We start from the raw sequence: 22,011 nt of genomic DNA on the forward strand, positions 1-22,011 counted from the left end.
ACATAAAAACTGAGCTATTTTCCAATTGCCTGCTACAGGTCTCAAAATAGTTGGGATGGGGGTACGTTTAACATACAGTTTAAAGATGCCTGGGCATTGAGTTGATGGGTTGATGTGCATGGAAAATTGTATATATTATATGCCCATTTTGTGTATACGCACCGGCCTCTTCTACTATGAAGTAGACGGAGGGGAGCATAATATGTTGCTCTAAACCCTTTATACCTTTTCATAGCATTCATAGTGCCTTACAAAACATGCAAGCTGCCCATTCTGTATGCACTTATGCACCCCCGTACCATCAGAGATGCTGGCTTTTACACACTGATAACACACTAAAAGTTCTCCTTCCTGTTTAGTCCAGAGGATACAGTGTCCATGATTTCCAACAAGAATGTCAAGCTTTGACTCTTCTGACCATTGAACACTTATCCACTTTAAAACAGTCAATTTTAAATGAACCTTTGTCCACAAGACACAACTCCGCTTCTGTACCATATTCAAATGTGGCTTTTTTTTTTGCAAGACAGGGTTTTAGCTGGCGGATTGTGTTTACCAACAGTAGTTTCTGGAAGTATTTCTGGGCCAATGTCAATGACAGAATCATGCTGATGAGCGATGCGTGCCATCTGAGGGCCCGAAGACCATTGGAATACAGCAAAGTACTTATCCCTTATGCACAGAGATTTCTTCAGTTTCTCTGAATCTTTTGATGATCTCATGCACTGTAGATTATACGATTTGCAAAGCCTTTGCAATTGGACTTTGTGGAACGTTACGTTTAAAGTATTCCAAATTTTTTAATGCACTCTTTTAGAGATTGGATAGCCTCTGCCCATCTTTATAGAGCGACTCTGCCTCTCTAAGACATTGCTTATATGTCTCAGATCTGATGTCAGTTATCTTAATTAGTTGCTAGATGTTCTTCCAACTGAACATTTTCTAAATGTCTTGCCACCTGTGCCTACTTTTTTGAGACCTGTAGCAGGTATCAGTTTTGAAACGAGTAAAATACAAAATGCATCAGTTTAAACATTTCTAATCATTTCTGTTAGTTTTAATCATGTTCTATCGTGAATAAAATACTTGCTCATGAAAAAAAAGAAATTACCATTAACAAACAAGTTCCTCTGTTTTGTTTGTGTAATACAACAGACGAGACTCATTAATTTCACAGTTCACAGGTTTCAACGTAATTACATTCATTGACCCTATTAGACAAATAAGTTCTGCGGTTTGATTTGATAATGTAGCCAGCCTAGAAAATGGATTTATTACTCAAAATATACTGCAATTCATTTTGAACAGCACAACACTAACGGACATCCTGTCATCTAAACAGGCCTGAAAAGATCTATAATTATACAATAAGGTGCTACATTTCAAACCCTCAGAGTTGAAAATAAAGTCAGCTCGGTAACAGCAAATGGATTTTTCTGTTGTTTATACGGCTGGGGGAATTGTAGCATCATCAAATGATGCAGCAAGTAAACTGCCCTTTATTTTTTTTCCCAGTGAATATTTTGTTATGCAATATTCAAAAGCGTTTACAGCAATGAATGGGAATTTACAAATGGGCATCGTCTGCATTCAGTGGGCTGTAATATCAAATATGCAAAAGCCCAAACCTGCGAGGTAAACTTGATGCTCAGAGCACGTGTGAGCATTTTCCGTTTGTTTCCAGTGTGGTTACAGCCCTGCTGTACAAGTATGAAGCATTGCAAACAGGAATATATGAATAAAAATATAATATCCTGATATCAGCAAACCCAAAGGGTGACATTCCGTAGCCGAACAAATAAAATGACTAGTAAGGAAGAAAAATCTGTTTTTGTCGCAGACCATATCAAAAAATTTGCAAACACAAACCAACAGTAAACAAAAGCCGCGAGAAGAGGGTGGGAAATGAAGGCAGGGGGTAAAATGCATAACGGAGTCCACATTGAGAGTCGTGAGACAAAAACTCACACCTTAAAGGAATAGTTCATCCAATAATGAAGGTTTGCCACCATTTAATCACTCCAAATTTCTTTCTGTGAAATAAAAAGGGAAGATATTAGGCGGAATTTCTGCTTTTGATACAAGAGAAATAAATGGTCCTGCGTTAAATGATAACACAATGCCATTTTTAGGTCAACTATTCATTTAATTACCACACAAACTTCAAAGAGAGATCTGTTCATGGAAAACTGAAATCCCCCCCAAAAAACAGATCCATCCTGTAACAGGCCGAGAGAATCACACATGACATCCCTTTTACGTTTCATCTTAAATTGGCATTGAACGAAGGTCCGTGCCTTTCTTACCCGTTCGCCACCATGTCTAATTCATCCTATGAAGCGCTCGCTTGATCTGGGAAAGCTTCTTGTGGCATTGGGAAACGCATTAGTTGTGCTTTATGGAAGAAAAGCGAGGAAAGGTGTTGCTACACTAGCTTTGTCGCCTTGTTAAGATTGTTAAGTACCAGAAGCTTTAGGGCTGACCTCAATCTTTTAACTGGAGAAAAACACTTGAAGGTAAAGATACTGGTTGCAGGGAGGGTTTTACAGTCTGAGAACATTTTTAACTTTAGGAACAAATTGTGTGCTGATGCTTCAAAGAACAATGGAGAACTTCACTTTTTTTCTGAACAGCTGATTCCTAGACACCACATAGCTGTATATTTTGATGTACTCTAATGTTTACAAAGGCATTTACGCTGCAAAAATTGTGCATTCAGAAATCTTTGTCAATGTGATCATAGCCACATACATATTAACACACGTGTGCAAAAAATTACATTATTCAGTATTCAGCGGCTTTGTGCATGTTAGCATTAAACACAAATTAAATTATAACGTACTATTATTTTGTATGGTTGATATAGTGGTGTTTATTCAATTCAAAATGAAATGTATTATTCATATTATAAACATTATACTACAAATGCTGCTTCTCTTGTATTGAGCCCTGAATATTTTTATAATTCTAATATTCAGAGAAAAGTATGGTCAAGTATGGCAAAATTTCAGCCAGTAATAGAGAAAGATGGGGTTTTTTTTGTATTTAATGGCTGTGATATCAGAGGCTAACAGGGCCATGCCAACCTTGAGCTGTTCTGTGTAGTAGGACTGTGTTACGCAGATTGAAACCTGTTGGGACACACAACCACCATGATAAAGGCGTTCAAAAACAAAGGTGACATCTCACCAGCCAGCACATTTTGTGAGGCAGAACTAACCCATAACATCCAAACACTAATTCAAACCCTAAACCAACACAAATATAACGCGACTCGAGGCAGGACAGATTTCCAGGACGCTGATAATAGCACAGAAATGACACACTACACCTTTAAGTTCAATTTGCTTCAGTTTCCTTTTTCACAATGCAGCAGAACTTCATCCATTTCCCTTTTTGCGCCACTCTCAATTTTCTTATCTCAATTGTGTCTCTTATTTTAGATTACCATTCACATCCTTTTCTCAGCAGGCCTCATTCTCGGTTCTAAACCCTATTCTTCTCCTCACCTTACCCTCTTTTCTGTAATCCGATTCTCTCCACACACTGATACCTGCCTGTATTCACAGCCTCTTCATCTGTACTCTCTTTCTACCTCACTATCCCTTTATCGTCCTTTTTTCTTGTCTCTTCTTTCCATTAACGCAGTCTGGCTCTATTTCGATCTGTGTGCAGGAGTCATCAGGACAGCTCTTCCCAACATGGACCGGGAGGTGAAGGAGCTGTATCAGGTCCTTATCCAGGCCAAAGATATGGGAGGACAGTTAGGGGGTCTGGCAGGGACCACCACCATCAACATCACCCTGAGTGACGTCAATGATAACCCACCCAGGTTCTCCAAAAGTAAGCCACTCTGTATAACTATAGCTATCAAGTTTGAATGCACCTTCTTGTACTTTTTATTTTCCATATTTCAGATCAATAACGAAGCTATGAAAACTATCAAATTCAAGCATGGAAATTATATATATATATATAATAAATTAAATTATGAAAAGAGTATGCCATCAGTTCTGTTTATGAATATATAACTGTAGCTCTGTAAAAAAATAAAAATACCCCCCCAAAAAATGCAGGAGCAATTTATTCAGTCCATCAAATGAATTTAAAGCATTTACACATAAAGATTTAGACCCGATTTTTTTTTCTTCATATAATGAGAAACATAAATTCAGGCAAGTGTGTCTAAACCTTTGACTGGTAATGCAGCATTTTCTTTTTAAACACACACAAGGAAGCTTAAAAACTTAATGTATTCATAAAGCAAATGTATGCCAGCATTTCTTTAAAAATAAGCAGTAATCCTGAATCTATACGTTTAGTTTGTATAAAGAAAGAAAGGCTGCATATTTAATAGCATCTCTGGAGAAGAAAGAAAGAAAGAAATTATTGGTTTTTAAGTGTGTAAACACACTATTCATGAATTAATGAGATTTCATAGACCAGCCAAGAAGTCATGAGCATGCAGAATGCAAGATGCGGCCCCTGGAATAAGGACAAATAATGCAATGTTGTGAAGTGTTTTTTTTATTTTAATTTTTTTGGCTGAACTCCTTTTAACCTGAGCATCGAGAAGGGCCTGTCACGCGTGAGGCGCTTCAAAAGACGCGATGCCTCTTCCCATCCCTGTTTGCAGCTTCTATCTAACGGTCTCGTATTTTATGCACTTACGCACTTGAAAATGTTCTTTGTTAATTTTTTTTTAGCCGGAATAAGGCCAAGTCTTTAAAAAAGTATATGCAAACAGGCTCCATTTGCGCTCAGAAATCGTGAAATAGAATTCATGTCGAGTTTCAGAGATGAGCGCTGGTTTCCTCGCTGTGTAAATATTGGTAATACCCTGGGAGCGAAGTAGATTTCCATCAGCATGTCTCGGAGGATGGCACTATGATGACTGCTGCATTCTGGGCCGTGTCTCTGCCTCTCTCTCTCTCTCTCTCTAGTTGTTTGTTTTTTGGTGCATTGCACTAATGCATCTAATGACTTCTTAATTAGCTGAGGTGTTTTTTTTGTGTTTTTACTAATCAGCATGATCTGTTTGTGCTTACTGTGCACGTGCCTTTAACGTAATTGGGGTAACTAACTAAAAGTAGCAGGTTTACTGACGTAACTACAATTTTTAGTAGCATTGCATTAGCTCAGCTGTTACCAATTTAGCGTAACTTTGCCAAAAACAAGTGCGAAACCAACACTTTACTGCTTTTTGTGTCATAATTACAGCCAAGTGCATTGAGGCGGTTATCAAACACTTTCTCCAACAATATCGTCCTCTCTAGTGTTGCAAACGTAAAAATTAAAACGTACTGTATTCTTAATCAGAACAGATTTGGATACTTGTAGCGTAACCAAGGGATTGTTTGCAGTGAATGGGTGCCGTCAGAATTAGAGTCCAAACAGCTGATAAAAAAAAAAAAAAACATTGCAATAATCCACAAGTAATTCACACAACTCCAGTCCATTAATGAACATCTTGTGAATTAAAAAAACAGTGCGTTTATAAGAAACTGTTTCTTATTAAACCTTAAACTCCTCTATCCATCCCATCTGAATTAAAAGAAATATATGTACAAATCAAGTTTCATAAGTGAAAAGAGTTCAAAACCCTTATTTACAAACTAATTTGTCAGTGGATTTTGTTTTGAGGGGACAACAGGGTATGGACTTTTAATGGAAGAATTGCTATTATGTATTGTTTTGGCTAGAAGCAAAGGTTTAAAGGACAAACACAAAGCATTTCATCTCATAGGACCGATGGATCGGAGTGGATTAGCATTAAAGTTATTATTTATCAGCTGTTTGATCTCTCATTCTGACGGCACCCATTCAGTTATGAAGTAATGTAAAGAATTTCTTCAAATCCATTCTGATGAAGAAACAAACTCATATACATATTAAATAGCCTGAAGAGAAATTAAACAGCTTGAAGGTAAGTACATTTTCAGCGAATCTTCATTTTTGGGTAACCCGTTTCTTAACAATCCATTGGTGCGTGTAACCGAACAACTTCCGCAAAACAATTACTGCGTATTTTAAAGCAGCTTCCACAGCGCTGGGCACATATGTTTAAAAAAATAATCATTGATTCTCCAGGCATCTTCCACCTGCGTGTACCGGAGTCATCAGCAGTCGGGTCAGCGGTTGGCCGAATCAAAGCTCATGATCTGGACATCGGAAAGAACGCAGAGGTGGAATACAACATCGTCCCTGGAGATGGAGGAGCCATGTTTGATATCACCACCAACGAGCACAATCAGGAGGGAATCATCATGCTCAAAAAGGTAAAGCTTTATTTAATATGTGTACGAACATTATATGTAATTTAATGTACTAGCAGCAAATACATAGGATAAAGACTGAATGGTTGATTTTTATATTATACGAAGGAACTTTAAAAACATTTTATTATTTATTTGTGCTTCTACTGTTTACCCATGTCAAAAACATTCAATTATAAGATATATAAATGCAAAAAAATAATAGTTTATCAAAAAAGTTGATAATCAAAACGTGACGTCATTATAACCAATTAACATATTTATTTTGCAAATTATTTATACACATTTTCACACAAATAGCAATTGTCTCTTAGCATAAAACTATTGTTTGTTGTGTAAACATTTTATTAATTTTTGCTGTACCTACTTTTACTTACACATGCTTTCAATCATAAAATAAATTCGTCATTAAATGATTTCAAAAACCCTGATCATCGAATCAAAGAGTAAAACGATCACACGACATTTTGCGTATTTATGGTAAGAAAATGATTTCACTTTTTACTAATTACGACTGTCTCTCAGTTCACTAAGTTAATTAATAGTTAGTGTATGTTGCAAAAATGTCAAGTGTCAGTATGCTTCAGATGATATACTGTGAGTCGTGATATGTATGAAGAAAACAAAGACAAATCAAGCTAATTATCTTGTATCATTGACATTATTATTAATCTTTTATTATTATCTTTTAATTGTGTCAAAATCATCTAAAAATACCAAGCTGCTCCTAATGAGAAACAACAACACGCTTGACGTATACATTCAAAAACATGAGAAGTTTTACAATAAGTTACAATAGCCCTAAATGAACGTCGCATTAAAAATGCATTACATCACACGGCTGTCATGTTGTTATTTATGCTACCTTTGCAGTACCTCGTCACAGGCAAAGACTTTCAATGTAACGATTTTCGTCCAATCGAATTGCGCAAAAAAGCCAGTTTTCGCACGCGGGTCAACCACGCGATACAGAAAGAACTGACATTGCGTTTAAGTTGGCGTGCATGTAAATCAGCCGGAGTCTATCCGCTCTGCCACAGTCCTTCAACGCCGTCTTGACTTAACCGTACGTGGAAAATGACAGAGATCCCATCATTCATACAGCCGCAACCGCATTATCAAATCATCACTCAAACATCTCAGTTAAGAGCACTTTGGGGTAATTGTGTCTGACATTAAGAACTCCCCCAAAGGTAAACTAGAACGTTCAGCTCTTCTGGAGAGTACGCAAGGTGACTTTCTTGGATTTGAATTGAGCCCAGTACTTAAACACTGGCGGCGTGACAGGACTTATTAACACGCCACACATCTCTTTATATTATCCGAGCCTCGTCTTCGCCTGCTGAATGAGAACAGCAACGTCAATAAAAACAACTGCAGTGTTTCCCCGTACGGGACAGCGTGCCGGGGTAATATTACCGAAACCGCACTGCGCTGATCTTTGGAAGTGTTAGTGGAGATATATGAGGGTGGGGAGAGCTAACTGTGTCCATATGTTTCCCTCTAAATGCACACAGCATGCATGACAATAACACAGCCAGGAATCCCCACGTCTCCACGATACATCCTAGATGTCATCTATCACACACACACACACTGCTAGGTTCTAGTGTTTATTTTCAGGAATGAGTCACTTAAGCTATTATTCTGGGGAATAAAGGATTTCATCACAGTGTTTGAGTAAGTGCACGGTTTTACATGCTTTTGAAGCTGGGTACAAAAAGACTACATTTTAGCCCATTGGTTGTTTTTGATCAAACTGACCATTCTAGAAAATAATTTTTTTTTAATATTGTTGTCTGTGCCTGTTCTTTCTAGCCAATCTTAATGTTATAGATATCGAAATGGTAGACAATAGTAATTAGTCAATAATCGCCAAGGCATCTGATGGATCAATGGTTTATTGTTATATTTTAATGTGATTTATTTCTGTGATGAACAGCCAAAGATTAGAAATCATTCTAATATGCTGATTTACCAAGTTATTACCGGCTCTTATATAATAATGCTTTTTTTTTTTTTTTACCATTGTTGCTTTGATATTTTTTATTTATCTCATAGAATATATATATATATATATATATATATATATATATATATATATATATATATATATATATATATATATTAATAAAAGTATATTAGCTTTTGGAGCTAGACTGAAATTGTAATGTTATTTCAAGTGGATGTACTGTCAGGCTCTGTTAAAATCTCTTGTTGACCCGTCAGTTTGGATGCAACATTGCATAAAGGAATCTAATAATTGTATGTACTCAACAAAACGCCGCTGCAATATAAAACAGCATCACGATTTCATTATGGCTGCCTGTCGTATTTTCCAGAAAGCAGAGATGACTAGAGGTTACCTCCAGGAATAGAGCATTGCACCGTTTCCAAGAGTTCCCATAAAACCTGCCACATGCACACTCAAAGTCACAAACACTTCTCTTATTAAATCGCTGAAGCTATAAATGCTTTCGTTGTGATTTGAAATTCTCTTTGTCAACACGCCGTATAAAGAATCACAGGGGATGTGGAGGCAGAGCTAAGAAAGTATGTCATAAAACAATAGGTAAGCATCAAGCGATGCCAACAAAACAGCAGTGAATATTAGTGTCAGGTCTATATTAAGAGATTTCCTGGCAGTTACACACATTATACGCCTTTGTCGCTAATATAAAGACAAAGACAATCAGAATGAAGACTGGAATTAAATAATGTGAGATAGATAGATAGATAGATAGATAGATAGATAGATGATATATTATACATTTATTAAAATGTATATATACATTTTTCTTAAATATACCCTGTGTTTGTATTTAAAATAAAATTAAATACACAATATAAACACATATACTAGGCCTATACATTTTTTTTTTATTTTGGATGCGATTAATGACAGTTAATTGTTTGACAGCACTAATATAGCATAGAATAGAATAGAATAGAATAGAATAGAATAGAATAGAATAGAATAGAATAGAATAGAATATCCACTTTAAGAAACGCTGTTTCGGTCTTGTTTGTGCATTTTCCACAGCAACCGTTTCCGCATCAGAACATCTGCATCTCAGTTACCATAGAAATATAGATTATTGAGCAGCAGTCTTACAGCACTAAAGGCTAAATCTATAAAATATCAGCATGCTTTTTGTTCTTCTCTTTTTCTTTCCCAGCGCACAACCCCCCCCTCCTCCCACCGAGGTTTAAAGAGATGATTTTGATTTTGTTCCCTTCACTTTCCTGACAGTCCAGTAACAGGTTTCACCGCACTGTCTGCGTTCTCGGGGGTTCAAGACACCAATTACAGGTGCGGACAACGTTAGAAAAATTAGCGCAGTTATTTTCTCTCCGTCTTCCAGCCTGCGGTGTCAGAGCGACCGAGAGAGAGCGAGAGATTTATTGTGGGCATGTATTGTCTTTGTTTACCCCTCGGTTTGAGTGTGTGTCGTGCCAACACTGAGACAGAATGATGCATTCTCCTCAATAGGAGGTCCAGGCAGCAATCCTGCCAGTGTGGAGACGCTGTCTCTTTCTCCGCAGTCAGAGAATTGAAGCATGTGCCCTACAAGCCACAGCTTACGTGAGGTGAAGAGGTTTCTGGGGAGGGGGTGCATATCCGTGTGCTGTTTATGCTGTTTGATATCAATGAGGCATGGCGACCCCTGGGTGATTTGGAACAGTGGGCAGAACAGGATTAGGTGTTTACTGCCGTTTAGCAACAGTACAGGTACAAAATATCATTTCAAACACATTCACACAATGGGAGTTTTCAGAATACTGTTCTACCTGCTGTTTTGAAAAGAAAGACTATGTAGCGTGCGCGGTGTACAAATTTATTTTGAGATAACCAAATGTTCTACATTTGCTAAAAATGCGCACTAGACCATATTATGGCACTTTATTTGGCAATGCAGGGCTGAATTAAACACGCAACAATCATAATGTAACCATACTGCATACACTGTAGTTTAAGATTTTTTTTAAAAGCAGGCAGCGTGCTGTAGCTATTGCTAAAAAAGCAAAAATTAAACAAACGAACAAAAAAATGTATGATATATGGCGATAGGTTAGTGCAAAAAAAAAATTACGGTGTAAATTATGGAAGCTCATATGATTCGAGATAAGTTAGAAATTAAGAATAAAAATCAACTGTTATAATTATGACTTAGCAAATAATTATTTAGTTAGGAGAATTAGTAGAATAAAATAATATTTATAAAAAAATAAATTATTGTAATATTATTTTATCAATATAAATTTATTTATGCAAAAATATTAGTTATATTATTACACAGTTTTTCCCCAAAATATATAACATTTACTTGTTCTTCACGGTTTCAACCAAACTGACATAAAAAAATATATATATATATATATATATATGAACTATATATATATATATATCATATATATATATATATATATATATATATATATATATATACAAACTATGTAACTATCAGCGCGCTGTCTGAATGAATGAGATGTATGTGTGTGTCTGTGTGTAGAGAGGATCATCAAGGCTTAAGGATTCTGAGTGATTACCTGCTCTACTGTCAGCGTGAACATGGGTGGCACAGGAGATCAGGAAAATGTTTAGACAACCTCTCGGCTAAAGTAGCGATTAAAGCAAACAATAGGCCCTGCCACAATCGTGCGGAACATCCCTATTTACAATTTCTCGAGTAAACACTCACCAACACAATAATGAGCGTATACACATACACACACAACGAGTCGCGTATTTCCCTTATCTTCATTTCTACTCAAAGCATGCTCTTGTCAGATTAAATGCTGTGAATTGCAGCATATTTGTGTGTCTGTCAGTAATTGTAAATGAAACGAGTCTTTTGTGATAGCAGTAATTGAAACACTAAATATAGAGGAGCTGCTTCGAAGCAAAAGACCTCACGCGTTTTACACTTAGCGGAAACCAAGCTAGCTGTCACAATTTAGGCTGAAATCTTTGAACAATTAAGAATTGAAACTCTAAATATAGAGGAGCTGCTTCGATGCAATAGACCTCACACATTTCACATTTAGCGGAAACTGAGTTAGCTGTCACAATTTATGGTGTAAGATTTTAACAGTAAGATGTCACAATGAGAATCTATTAAACAATATATACATACCTATATATATATACATACCTATACATACCTATATATATACATACCTATATATATATACATACCTATACATACCTATATATATATATATATATATATATATATATATATATATATATATATATATATATATATATATATATATATATATATATATATACATACACATACATATATACATACATATATACATATACATATATATATATACATATACATGTGTGTGTGTGTGTGTGTGTGTATTTATTTATTTATTTTTAAAACATTTAGATAAAAAAATATAAATATAAAATAAATATTTTAGAATATTACTTTATTTTTGATTACTGTACTTTTTAAATATATATATATATATATAAAAATAAAGGAACTTTTAACTTTTAACTCTGTATATTTACATACACATATGCATATATAACAGGTTAAAGTCAGGTTACAGTTTAATCACATTGGGCGCCTTATATTTCACACCAGTCAGCATTCTGTGCGACGGTGTGAAGAAACAACAGCCCCAAATTCCCTGTAAGTGGGTCAGCTCATGATTAGTCATCAAAAACAAATGATGTTCGTTTCTCCCATTAGTAAACAAAAGCAATTATTCTTTTAAGTTGTGAGAGCAGCCTGATCCCCCAGGATCTCACCGTCTCCCACTCCTTCAGAGTTGGCAACACAATACAGAACAACAAGCCTTCTAATTATCACACGGTTCACTTAAACAAAGAAACAATGACAAAAATATTAAAGATAATCTATGCTGCAGGGAGGCCAACAAAACATTACAAGTAAAAGTGTGAGGCAGATGGACGTCCGTGGCAGAATGTCAACACAATAAACAACTCTAGCCTCTTCGGTTGCTTCAAAAATCAGGCACAGGCTTATAGGCCTCAGTCTGACTCATTCCTGCAGTGTCCTACTCTGTCAGAGTTTCTCATCCCCCATTAAGTATGTCATTAATGTGCTGTTTGATCTATAAATCAGCCGAAAGTGTTCAAACTGCCACAGTCACTGGAATTTTAATGATTCACCACTTCCATGGTAGAAAATAATAGCATGTTCACCTGATTCGAGACCGGCGGGGAAGAAGGGAAGCCTTGGGTGTGAAAATCACATTGGATGGCTTTGTTTATCCATGTTTATTTCACGTCGGCACACTTTTCATGTGTTTTATTTGGAAACAGGAACTTATAATGCTGCAGGTTTCTATCAGGAGTGAGCAGTGCCACCTGTAGGTGACTCCTGGTTAATATACCGGTGGAATAAAACTTAAGAAAGCAACGTTCAGAAAGGAATGCTGGTTTATGTCTAGTGTGTGAAATGCAATGCATTATGCAACAGATTTCAAACAGTCGTGACCTCAATACGTTTGTCACGTGACCTTGTTACATTTAGATAGCGCTAGTAAAAATTGTTTCTGGAATGTTGAATAAATAATATTTTAGAATGGTGCATAGTATGTCATGCGCATGGGATAATAGCAGTTAATGCATTATATATTCTGCAGAAATAGTGTGCTAGTGTCCCTATAGCTGTGATGAATAAAATCATATTTGGAAGCATAAACAGCTTGTTTACCTTCACGCGTGCATGTGTGAATGTAAGATGTTGTGACATGACAGACAAGTGCCGTGACAAACATCTGAAGATGTGTGCTTGATAATATCCGATAATGCGTATCAAAGCCTTCACAGATCCGTGTGTGTGTGTGTGTGTGTGTGTGTGCGCGTGTACGCAAGTGGGGATGTCAGCATGCACACCATGTGGTAAGGAAAAGGGATATAAAAAACTTTTGCTGAGAGCAGCAGTCTGAGGGAGACGGGATGTTAGCGGCGTGTTTGTGTCAGTGCTGTGAACTGAGGTTATTAGAGGGGATATTTCATACCTCCAAATGTCAAGAATCTAAAAAACCAAAGGTGTGCTGTGACACTGTATGCGTCTGCGGATATATACATCAAACCGGTGTGCCATATGCATTTGTTGCGCCCTAGTTTTGTGTTTATATCTTTCTGAAACCCGAAAGATCATTTTACCTCTTTAGTAGGGTGATATAACCCCTCGTAAAAGAAGACATCGAACATCTCAGCTGAAAAACGAATTATCGACACCAAAAACTCATTTTAGCAGTAGAGGGCTCTGCATGCTTTGCTGGTTGCAAATAGAGGGCTGTATGTGTCCTCAAACCCTGCTGTGGTTGAAATATTCCTAACCGTCTATTTCCAAACAGTTCTGTTGAGCGCGGAGCACGCTCCGCTGTGTTTACCTCCAGTGAACGTTCAGTATCAAAACAATGTCAGGTTTGATGTATTGGCTAATACTTGTGGAACAGTGTTGTGAGATACAGTTTATGAGTTCGGTTGTTTGGTTGTGTACTAGGAAAAGAGATTCTGCCACCGATTCGGTGCAACACATCACGTCAGCGTATTCGGGCATTTCGGGTTCTCCTTCTTAACAGTTCTTCTTAAGGTTCTCAGTTAGTGGGTCGTGAACAGGAAATGGGCCGCAGGTTTGTTCCGATTGAACTGCGGACCTTCGAGGACCTTTCCACATAAGAAATTAGAGTACAAAGTCAGAATTATGAGATAAAGAGACAAAATTGTGGCATAGGTCATAATTACGAGATAAAAAGTTGACGTTGAGATACTAAAACGTAATTGTGAAACGATGTTGAAATTATGAGATATTGAGTCATGATGAGATAAAAGTAAACGGTGACAAACATTGTGACATGCAGAGTAATAATTATGAGATAAAAGTAATTATGAGATACAAATTCATCATAGATCAAAGTCAGAATTAGGATATGCTAAGTCATAATGAGGTAGGAAATGATTAAATCAGTCTTAAATTATGAGATAATGAGTTCATTAGTAAACATGATTCGCTCAATCAGAATTTACAAGATATTAAGTAAACATTGTGACGTTCTAAATGCGATAAAAGTGCGTAATTTAATTATATATGGTTATACAATCAGAAGTTCACATTATGACACACTATTTGATTATGTATTAGATTAAAAAGTGAACATTAGATAAATAATAACGAGATAAATTGTAACTAGACGTTTTTGTAAAAATTATCATTTGCTAATTCTACAAAGGATTTTGTTTCCCATATGTTGTAAAAATGGGTTTCCATTCAGTACATAAACATTTCTATGCAACATATATATTATGACCATACGACGATGCATTTATCTGTAACTCAGTAGACAACACATTATTAATTTAACAGGTATTGTTAATGTATTTATCTTATAAGTCAGTTTTGGTGCTGTGTTGGGCAGCACTTCATGCCAAATGTATAATCTGGCACCCGAAGCAAAATCACTTAAGATTCACAGGAACCCGTGGTTAAACATCTACTCAAGGGCACCATGCTGATGTTCTCCAAATGCTTTTATCTTCCATCTTGCAATCTTTGTACTTACGGTTAAGAAAACTACAGGAATATTAATGTTATTCTCATTTTCAATGTTGCATATGTGGCATGCTGCTAGCTTCCACAGTCATCATTTTGTCTCGTCCACCATTTTCATCACTTCTACAGTTTAAGTGCTATCTTTATACTTTTACAATGATACGCCAATGATGATAAGTTCTGTATTTCCATTCTGGGTGCATTGTTGTTAATATAAATGCATTATGTTTATGTATTACACGATGATTTGATTTTTTTAAGAGAGTGGTTAATGGTTGCAGTTTTCACTCTTGATGAATCTTATTTTTTTTTTTTCAGTTTTGCGCTGTAGGTATATTCTCCCATGACTGCAAATGTCAAAATCAGCAATACCAAGCACAGTTGGTATCGGACAGCCCTCTTTTATGCAAACTACACCTGAGAATGAGCTCTGACACAAACACAATTACATTGTTGTTGCAGCAAAAACTGTACTTAGACATTAGATTAAAAATATCCCAAAATCTTTCTTTAACTATTGCACCTCTCCGGCGCACACATTTTGTTGCTGCATGAGTAATTCAGAATATAAAGCAAATTATGTCAGCAAAAGATTCATAACGGTATAATTTTAGAACTGCATGGCTGCAGTTTGAAGCACTCTGTAAAGTCATTTTACAACTTTTTTTGGGGGGGGAGCTATGTCGTTGTGTCAATACAAATTATCCACGGTGCATTTTTTGCTAATAAAATCCAATAATCCGTAAGATGATCCTGTAATGCATTCATTAATGCTGATTAAATGAGCTCTTATCTGCCCAATTAATCAGCAAGAGAATGTAGACAGGTACTCTAAGGCATTCTAGCCATGGCTTGCATTACTAATAATTTACAAGCCCGTTCTAACAAAATAGTATATATATCATTGGGTGTAATTGTTTTATTGAGAACTACTGCTGTTGTTTCCTCTGGAGCTGAAAGTGTGTCATTGTGTATGTGGGTGTATTTTTTTAATTAATTCTTTTTATAGATAACCAGGCCAGATTTTTTTCCTTTTTTCCCTTTTTTATTATTTATGTATTTATTTATTTATTTATTTTAATATAACTAGTATGCAAAACATGCAAATATAATCTGATCTGATTTTTTTTTTCTCCATATTTTCAATGTTTCCACATTTTATTAATTTTTTTTTTTTAAATGTTTCCACATTTTATTCAGTGTTCAATATTTTATTATTATTATTATTATTATTATTTTTAATAGTTGCACATCACATTTTATGATCCATTCAACTGCCCGCAAATCCAAAGTTGGCATCAAAATAAACAATCTTTTAAAAATATATTAAAATTGCAGTAATACTTCACAAAATTTCTGTTCTGAGCTACAATAATCTGTACCGCCACATGTACGACATCCGAATCCTCATTTTACGATCCGATGCGTCCCGTTTAATTCCAGTCTTGAAAAGAGGATGAGAAAAGTTGTGTTAGTGTAATACTGTTCCCAACACAAACAAACCCAGCTCTTATTAAAAATGCATCGTCCTGTTTCAATGTCCTAAAGAGGAAAGTGCACGAGCGAGTGAGTGTCTGATGGGCTCGTGCTCAAAAAAAACAGCCTTTCGTGAAAACTCAGAGCTATTTCACAGGCCGAGGCTAACAGGCGCACTGTGACAACAACAAGAAGTGCACTTTTTTTCCGGGTGCTTCACATTGTAATCTTATTTAGATGAAGGCAAACCGCATTACACTACGAAAAGCTTTGAGCAAGTTCTGCATACTAATAGGCGGGCATATTGATATCGTGCAGAGGAGCCCTGAGGATTAAAGGCCTGACTTTAATAATAGCTATTGATTTCACAAAGATCTTCTTAAGTAAGAATAGGATAATGCAGTATTTGGCTGTGTGGGCAAAATGTCTGCTGGAGTTTCTATTGGTTGCCTTGAATAAGCACAGATCCCGAACGCTAATGGAAATAAAAACGAACTTTACATCAAAGTGCTCTCACATCTGCTCTGTGAGTTGCAGTGGAAATTCACCAGAGGACGGTGACGCTACGTTATAAAAGCCCCTTTTGGAAATAATCATGAAGAGAATACTAATGGTAGACATATTTACATTGCGTCGAATGGCTCCGAGCATCTGCACCCACACAATGGCTGGTGCTTGTTTTAGGATCAGGTGCGCAATTGTTCAATTCCCACGACTGGCATTGACGGCTAGGCCTCCGATCGTCTGGATTTCTCTGCTGGCACTCACACCAGTGCAAGGAGCGAGCGCATTACCATATCAAAGAGTTCACTAACACGAAGTACTGAATTTAAAGTGTCTTTTGTTCTGGTAACGTTTGAGCGTCAGCACACGCAGATGCGGAAATGAGCATTTCCTTCACGTACGCGTATACACGTACTGCGTGAACTACTAACACCTTTCCCGAGGCCTTTGATCTACGTGTCGATTAATCTTCTCCAAAGCTTTCTCTTTCACAGACCTGTTGAATATGTTACAAATGCATACAAATGCACATGCAATGCATTCAGTTTTGTCACAAAATTGGAAGCAACATCACATACTTGTGTGTGTATATATATATATATATATATATATATATATATACACATACCTACATGTATGAAAATAGAACCATGTAGTGTATTCGAATAAAGGAATATTTCATATTGTTTTTTGAAAAGGTGTTTTGCCTGTATTTTAAATTTGGTTAATAGAAATGTCTGTAAAATTACTGGGAGAAAAAAATGTTTTAAAAGAAATCTCTTTTGCTCAGTAATATTCTGAAATATTGCTAGAATTTAAAATAACATGGAAAAATGTTTTATGTGTTTATATGCAAAGCAAAATAGTTATCAAATGTAGTTTATTGCTGTAATGTATCAGACTTTCCAGCATCCTCATTATCATTATCATAATTATTAGTGCTGCTTAATAGTATCTTACTGACCCTCAAATTTTTGTATGGCATCCAGTTAGCAACGCCAGAAAATTCATACAGTGTTTTTTTATTTCTAGAGCACAGGTTGTGGCATTTATAATATCACATTTGATTATTATATTTTTAATAGACCGGTATTAAACACTGCTGTGGGACTTCAAGTCCAATTATTCATAATTTTACATACTATGCTTGTGTAATTTCATCGAGTTTAACATCTGAAGTGCAATGAAAAATAAATGTTAAATCAGTGATCCCCCAAGCCCCATACAATCAAATTGTTAGAATTATATTTTCTCAGCAGGTGTGTGTGTGTGTGTGTGTGTGTCGCTCCAACACTGATAGCTAAACTTTTCTGTGTCCCTTGAGTTAATGTCCTGTTACTGTGCCCTTTAATTGAAGATCAATGCCTTGTAATGAAAATACTCACTAGAGGTGACACCAACCGTTAAGTTAAATGATGTTAATGTCTGTAATTCATCCGTTTTGTTGATAGATAATAGTTAACAGATGTTTGATGCACACAATACGGTTATTTTGTCATGAACACAAGATTTTCTGTCTGATTCTGATGACAAATCGATAGATGGAGATGAAAATTAGTTTGAAACTGCCTCGTGGTCTCAATTCATTAATTCACTGCCAGATATTTTGATTTTATAATGAATATTTGACACGCTATTTTTCAACCTGACCCATATTGAGTGACAGGCGAGGAAAAATGCACGTTAATAGAAAATGTAATAATCCAGGACGCTGTATCCTAACGCAGGGGAATGTCTCTGAAAACTTTTTCACTTCAGAGGTTTTGTCCGACTACTCAAGTGTAATCAGTAAGTGGCTATACAAATAAGTCTATGCTATTAAAGCAACAGCTCCGTTTTTCATGGTCAAGGGTTTAGTGCTGATGGCACAATATAAAGCATGCGAGACCTTTACGAGAAAAGCTGTCGTAAACTATAGTCTTCGTCTCGTGATACGGTTTCATCACAACTAGTGACACACTCGAAGAGCCTTTCATTAGTTTTGAGTCACTGTCATTACCCTTCCTGTGTCTTTTCTCTCTTTCCCTCTCTTTTCCCCTGCCTCGGTGTAAAGTCATTAACCGAGGCTGCTGGGGTGACGTGGCCACTCACACACACTAAAAGGGCAATGATGCTCTTGACATTCTTCCAGGCTAAACCTCCTCACCTCCAATAATCCTGCAGCTTCCTCTGACATTTAATCACCGTTCACGTCCGTCCACCATCAATACCGGACAAGAGTGGTGGGAGAGACGCCACGTCTGGTTCACCCTTTTCACCTCACATCTCAGGCCTGTCGTGAAAACTCAAATGGGAATCTGACGTACATGGTTGTTGATTTGGAAACGTGTGTAACGAATTTGCCTTTCCGATGTGAACATTTTGGGGTGAAATTTTAAAATGTAAATGTCCATTCTCCCAAGAATTCAGCCTGCTTTAGGAAGGACTATAACGCCTCTCTGAGAAGATTTGTGGCTATGGGTGTATAGGGAGCTAACCGCTTAGTCAAGTACTGAGGAGCTTGACCATGAAGTGCCTTGTAGTTAACAACTTTAAAATCAATATGGAATCTGACCGGGAACCAATGCAACAATTACAAAACGGCAGTTGCTTGATCAACTGACAGAATTGTAGCTGTTTGATAGATGTTTGCAAATAAGAAGAGCATGATAGTCTAGACGAAGAAAGACAAAAGAATGAATTAACCTTTCGACAACAACCTTTCCAGGAGGAAACATAAAGATGCTGAAAAACAAGGGACCAAGTAATGAACCCTGAGGGACACCATGTCATTGTTTTAAGATGAAGTTTCAGCATCGGTACTCCAGCCTTCAGCGTCATGATACCTCAAAATACACTAGTATTTTTGTTTTTGGTGATCAAATATGAACACTGCTGATGCATTATTCGACAAAGAGAATGAATGAAACTAACAGAAATTTCTGTAACTTTATAAATGTCTTTTTCTGACTTTTGATCAATTGAATGATTGAAAAACTAAAGAAATACTTTAGAAATAGTAAAACTAAAGAAATCTTTTAAATTAAAATAATGTTTCGCAATATTATTGTTTTTTGTATTAAACAAATGCAGCCCTAGTAATAAACATTAAAAAGATATATTGATATTTTTATTAACTTTTTCCAGTTAAATGTGCATTCATTCCACACAAAAAAGGAAGCTGAGTAGCACATTCATCTTTTTTTCATTATTTGTTGTTTTGATGGACTGCTGGCCTGTTCTGTTGAGGTTCAAGGCTATATTCTGTTTTTTGTTTTTTTCTCGTCATTTTCAGATGTTATATTCTTATATTTTGGAATATATCATATTCTGAGCTAGAAGGTAATTTCAAATTTGTTTGACTGTATCAAATATTTCATGTTTATGAAGTCAACATTAGTGCAGAGGTGAGGCAGATGCTGTTTAGGGTATCCATCTTTCTGTTTTTGCATGCTTTAAGTATTAATTTATACCGAAGCAAAGCTGTTATGTGGGCAAACAGTTTACAAGCTTAAATGACCTTGAAAACTCACTCTGGGGGAGTATAAATGAAAATATCGTGTCATGAAGGGAAAGTAAATCAAAAGGCGGTGTGGGCCTTTCTCAGGCAATGCGACTGTGAAGATCCAGCCATAATTCAATATGAGTATCACTAAAGATTCCTTTGAGGGAACCAAGATGGAAAATAACCACATGAAATGGCATTCAGAGAGCAATTTATAGCTTTTGTTTCAAATTAGAGATACAAAGGGTATGTGTTCTGATTGAAATGAGGGACGTGGCATAATGTCATCCGGATGGAAATCAAGTTTTACTAGCGTTATGCATATTAAAGAAGATAGAAGTCCTCCACATGTCCTTTTTTTTCTGAAAAGCGAGCGATTTTCCGATTTTCCTGCCTTTCTGTCATTTTTTCTGATGCTTGCAACCTTAATATCAACGCATCTCTTGGCCTCCAAGGGCCAAACAGTGTTGTCTCTGTGGGACACAGAAGGCCATAGGCTAGTTTGAATAATGAGATAAATATCTTTTGTGTAAATGACTAGGTTCCTAATTACTTGCGGGCAACTGTGAGCATATTTTCCCTGTCTTTAAGTAGTTAAGACTTCAGTAATACCAATGAGTCTGTTTTCATGTCAACAAGAACTTCGGCTAATTAGCAACTGCAGTTTTTGGAGGTTCACTTTCACCTAATTGGGAGTCTAATTAGCACCATTTGATTTACTTGATGTGTAAACTTCAGCAAGCGGCATCTGACACCACCAAATCCCAAGTGATCCAGCCGCTCACCCAAAGTTGACATTTTTTCCTTTCTCAGCTAAAAATACAAAATACATATCTCTTCTGTGCAGTGTATATATCATTCATTTCTACCTATGGCGTTTGTTTTCATCTGAAGATGATTCAAAAGTAAATTGGTCGTGATGGAAACCATATATAGGTCAGATACATGATCTTTGTCTCCTTTGACCTTTCGCCATCTCCAAGAGATACAGACTGACAGAGAAAGAGATTGTAAAAAAGCATTGTATGATCTTCATCTCTAGATGGGCTGCTTTGATTTAGTGGTGCAAGACCACAATCATCCACACACACGCATTTTACGGCTGTCAAACCGACTGCAGACAAGCTTTGATTTAGAAGAACCGAAGTGAAAATTTAAAGATAGATTTCAGCAGAAAAGGGGCTCTGAATCAACAGGGAGGGGAGTAAAATCAGGAGAAAATGCGCACGGGAGCGTAAGAGATCCATTTTTGGAGTGTGTGTTGTTTGTTTGACATGTCTGAAAGCAATTGTGACAAACTTCCCCAGACAGGCCGACATCGACACACTCGAGATCTGAGAAAGGCCCCGCATCCGAAATGATCAAAGCGAGCGATTTATGCAAAAGATAAAACACAAATAAATAAATTAAGCTTTAATGTAAAACCTCAATGAGTGGCCAGTATGAAAAATGCTGTCTGTCAGCATCTTTTTTTCAGAATCCGATGCTATAGTTACAGTATCCACCTGCAGGGGCTTTCTGAAATATTTTCATTTTTACTGTGTAATTTAAATACTTATTAATTTAATACTCAGCAAGTATGCATTAAATCACTCATAAGTAACAGTAAATACACTGATATTATGACAAACACAATTTTTATTGTAATTAAATGTTCTTTTGAACTTTCCTACATTAAACCCTGTATTAAAATGCATCACGGTTTCCACAAAAATATTAA

At 36.3% G+C, this 22,011-nt stretch overlaps 1 protein-coding gene across 1 annotated transcript in view; it reads left to right on the forward strand.

Annotated features, from left to right (window-relative positions):
- Positions 1-22,011, forward strand: part of LOC122355139 (cadherin-12) — a 121,185-nt gene that overhangs the window by 74,921 nt on the left and 24,253 nt on the right. The window contains exons 5-6 of the mRNA XM_043253169.1: positions 3,676-3,843; positions 6,091-6,278. Of these exons, the coding sequence (XP_043109104.1) occupies positions 3,676-3,843; positions 6,091-6,278 (356 nt within the window). The remainder of the gene's footprint in view (positions 1-3,675; positions 3,844-6,090; positions 6,279-22,011) is intronic.

The sequence above is a fragment of the Puntigrus tetrazona genome, chromosome 12, assembly GCF_018831695.1.
Source record: "Puntigrus tetrazona isolate hp1 chromosome 12, ASM1883169v1, whole genome shotgun sequence".
Lineage (NCBI taxonomy): Eukaryota > Metazoa > Chordata > Actinopteri > Cypriniformes > Cyprinidae > Puntigrus > Puntigrus tetrazona.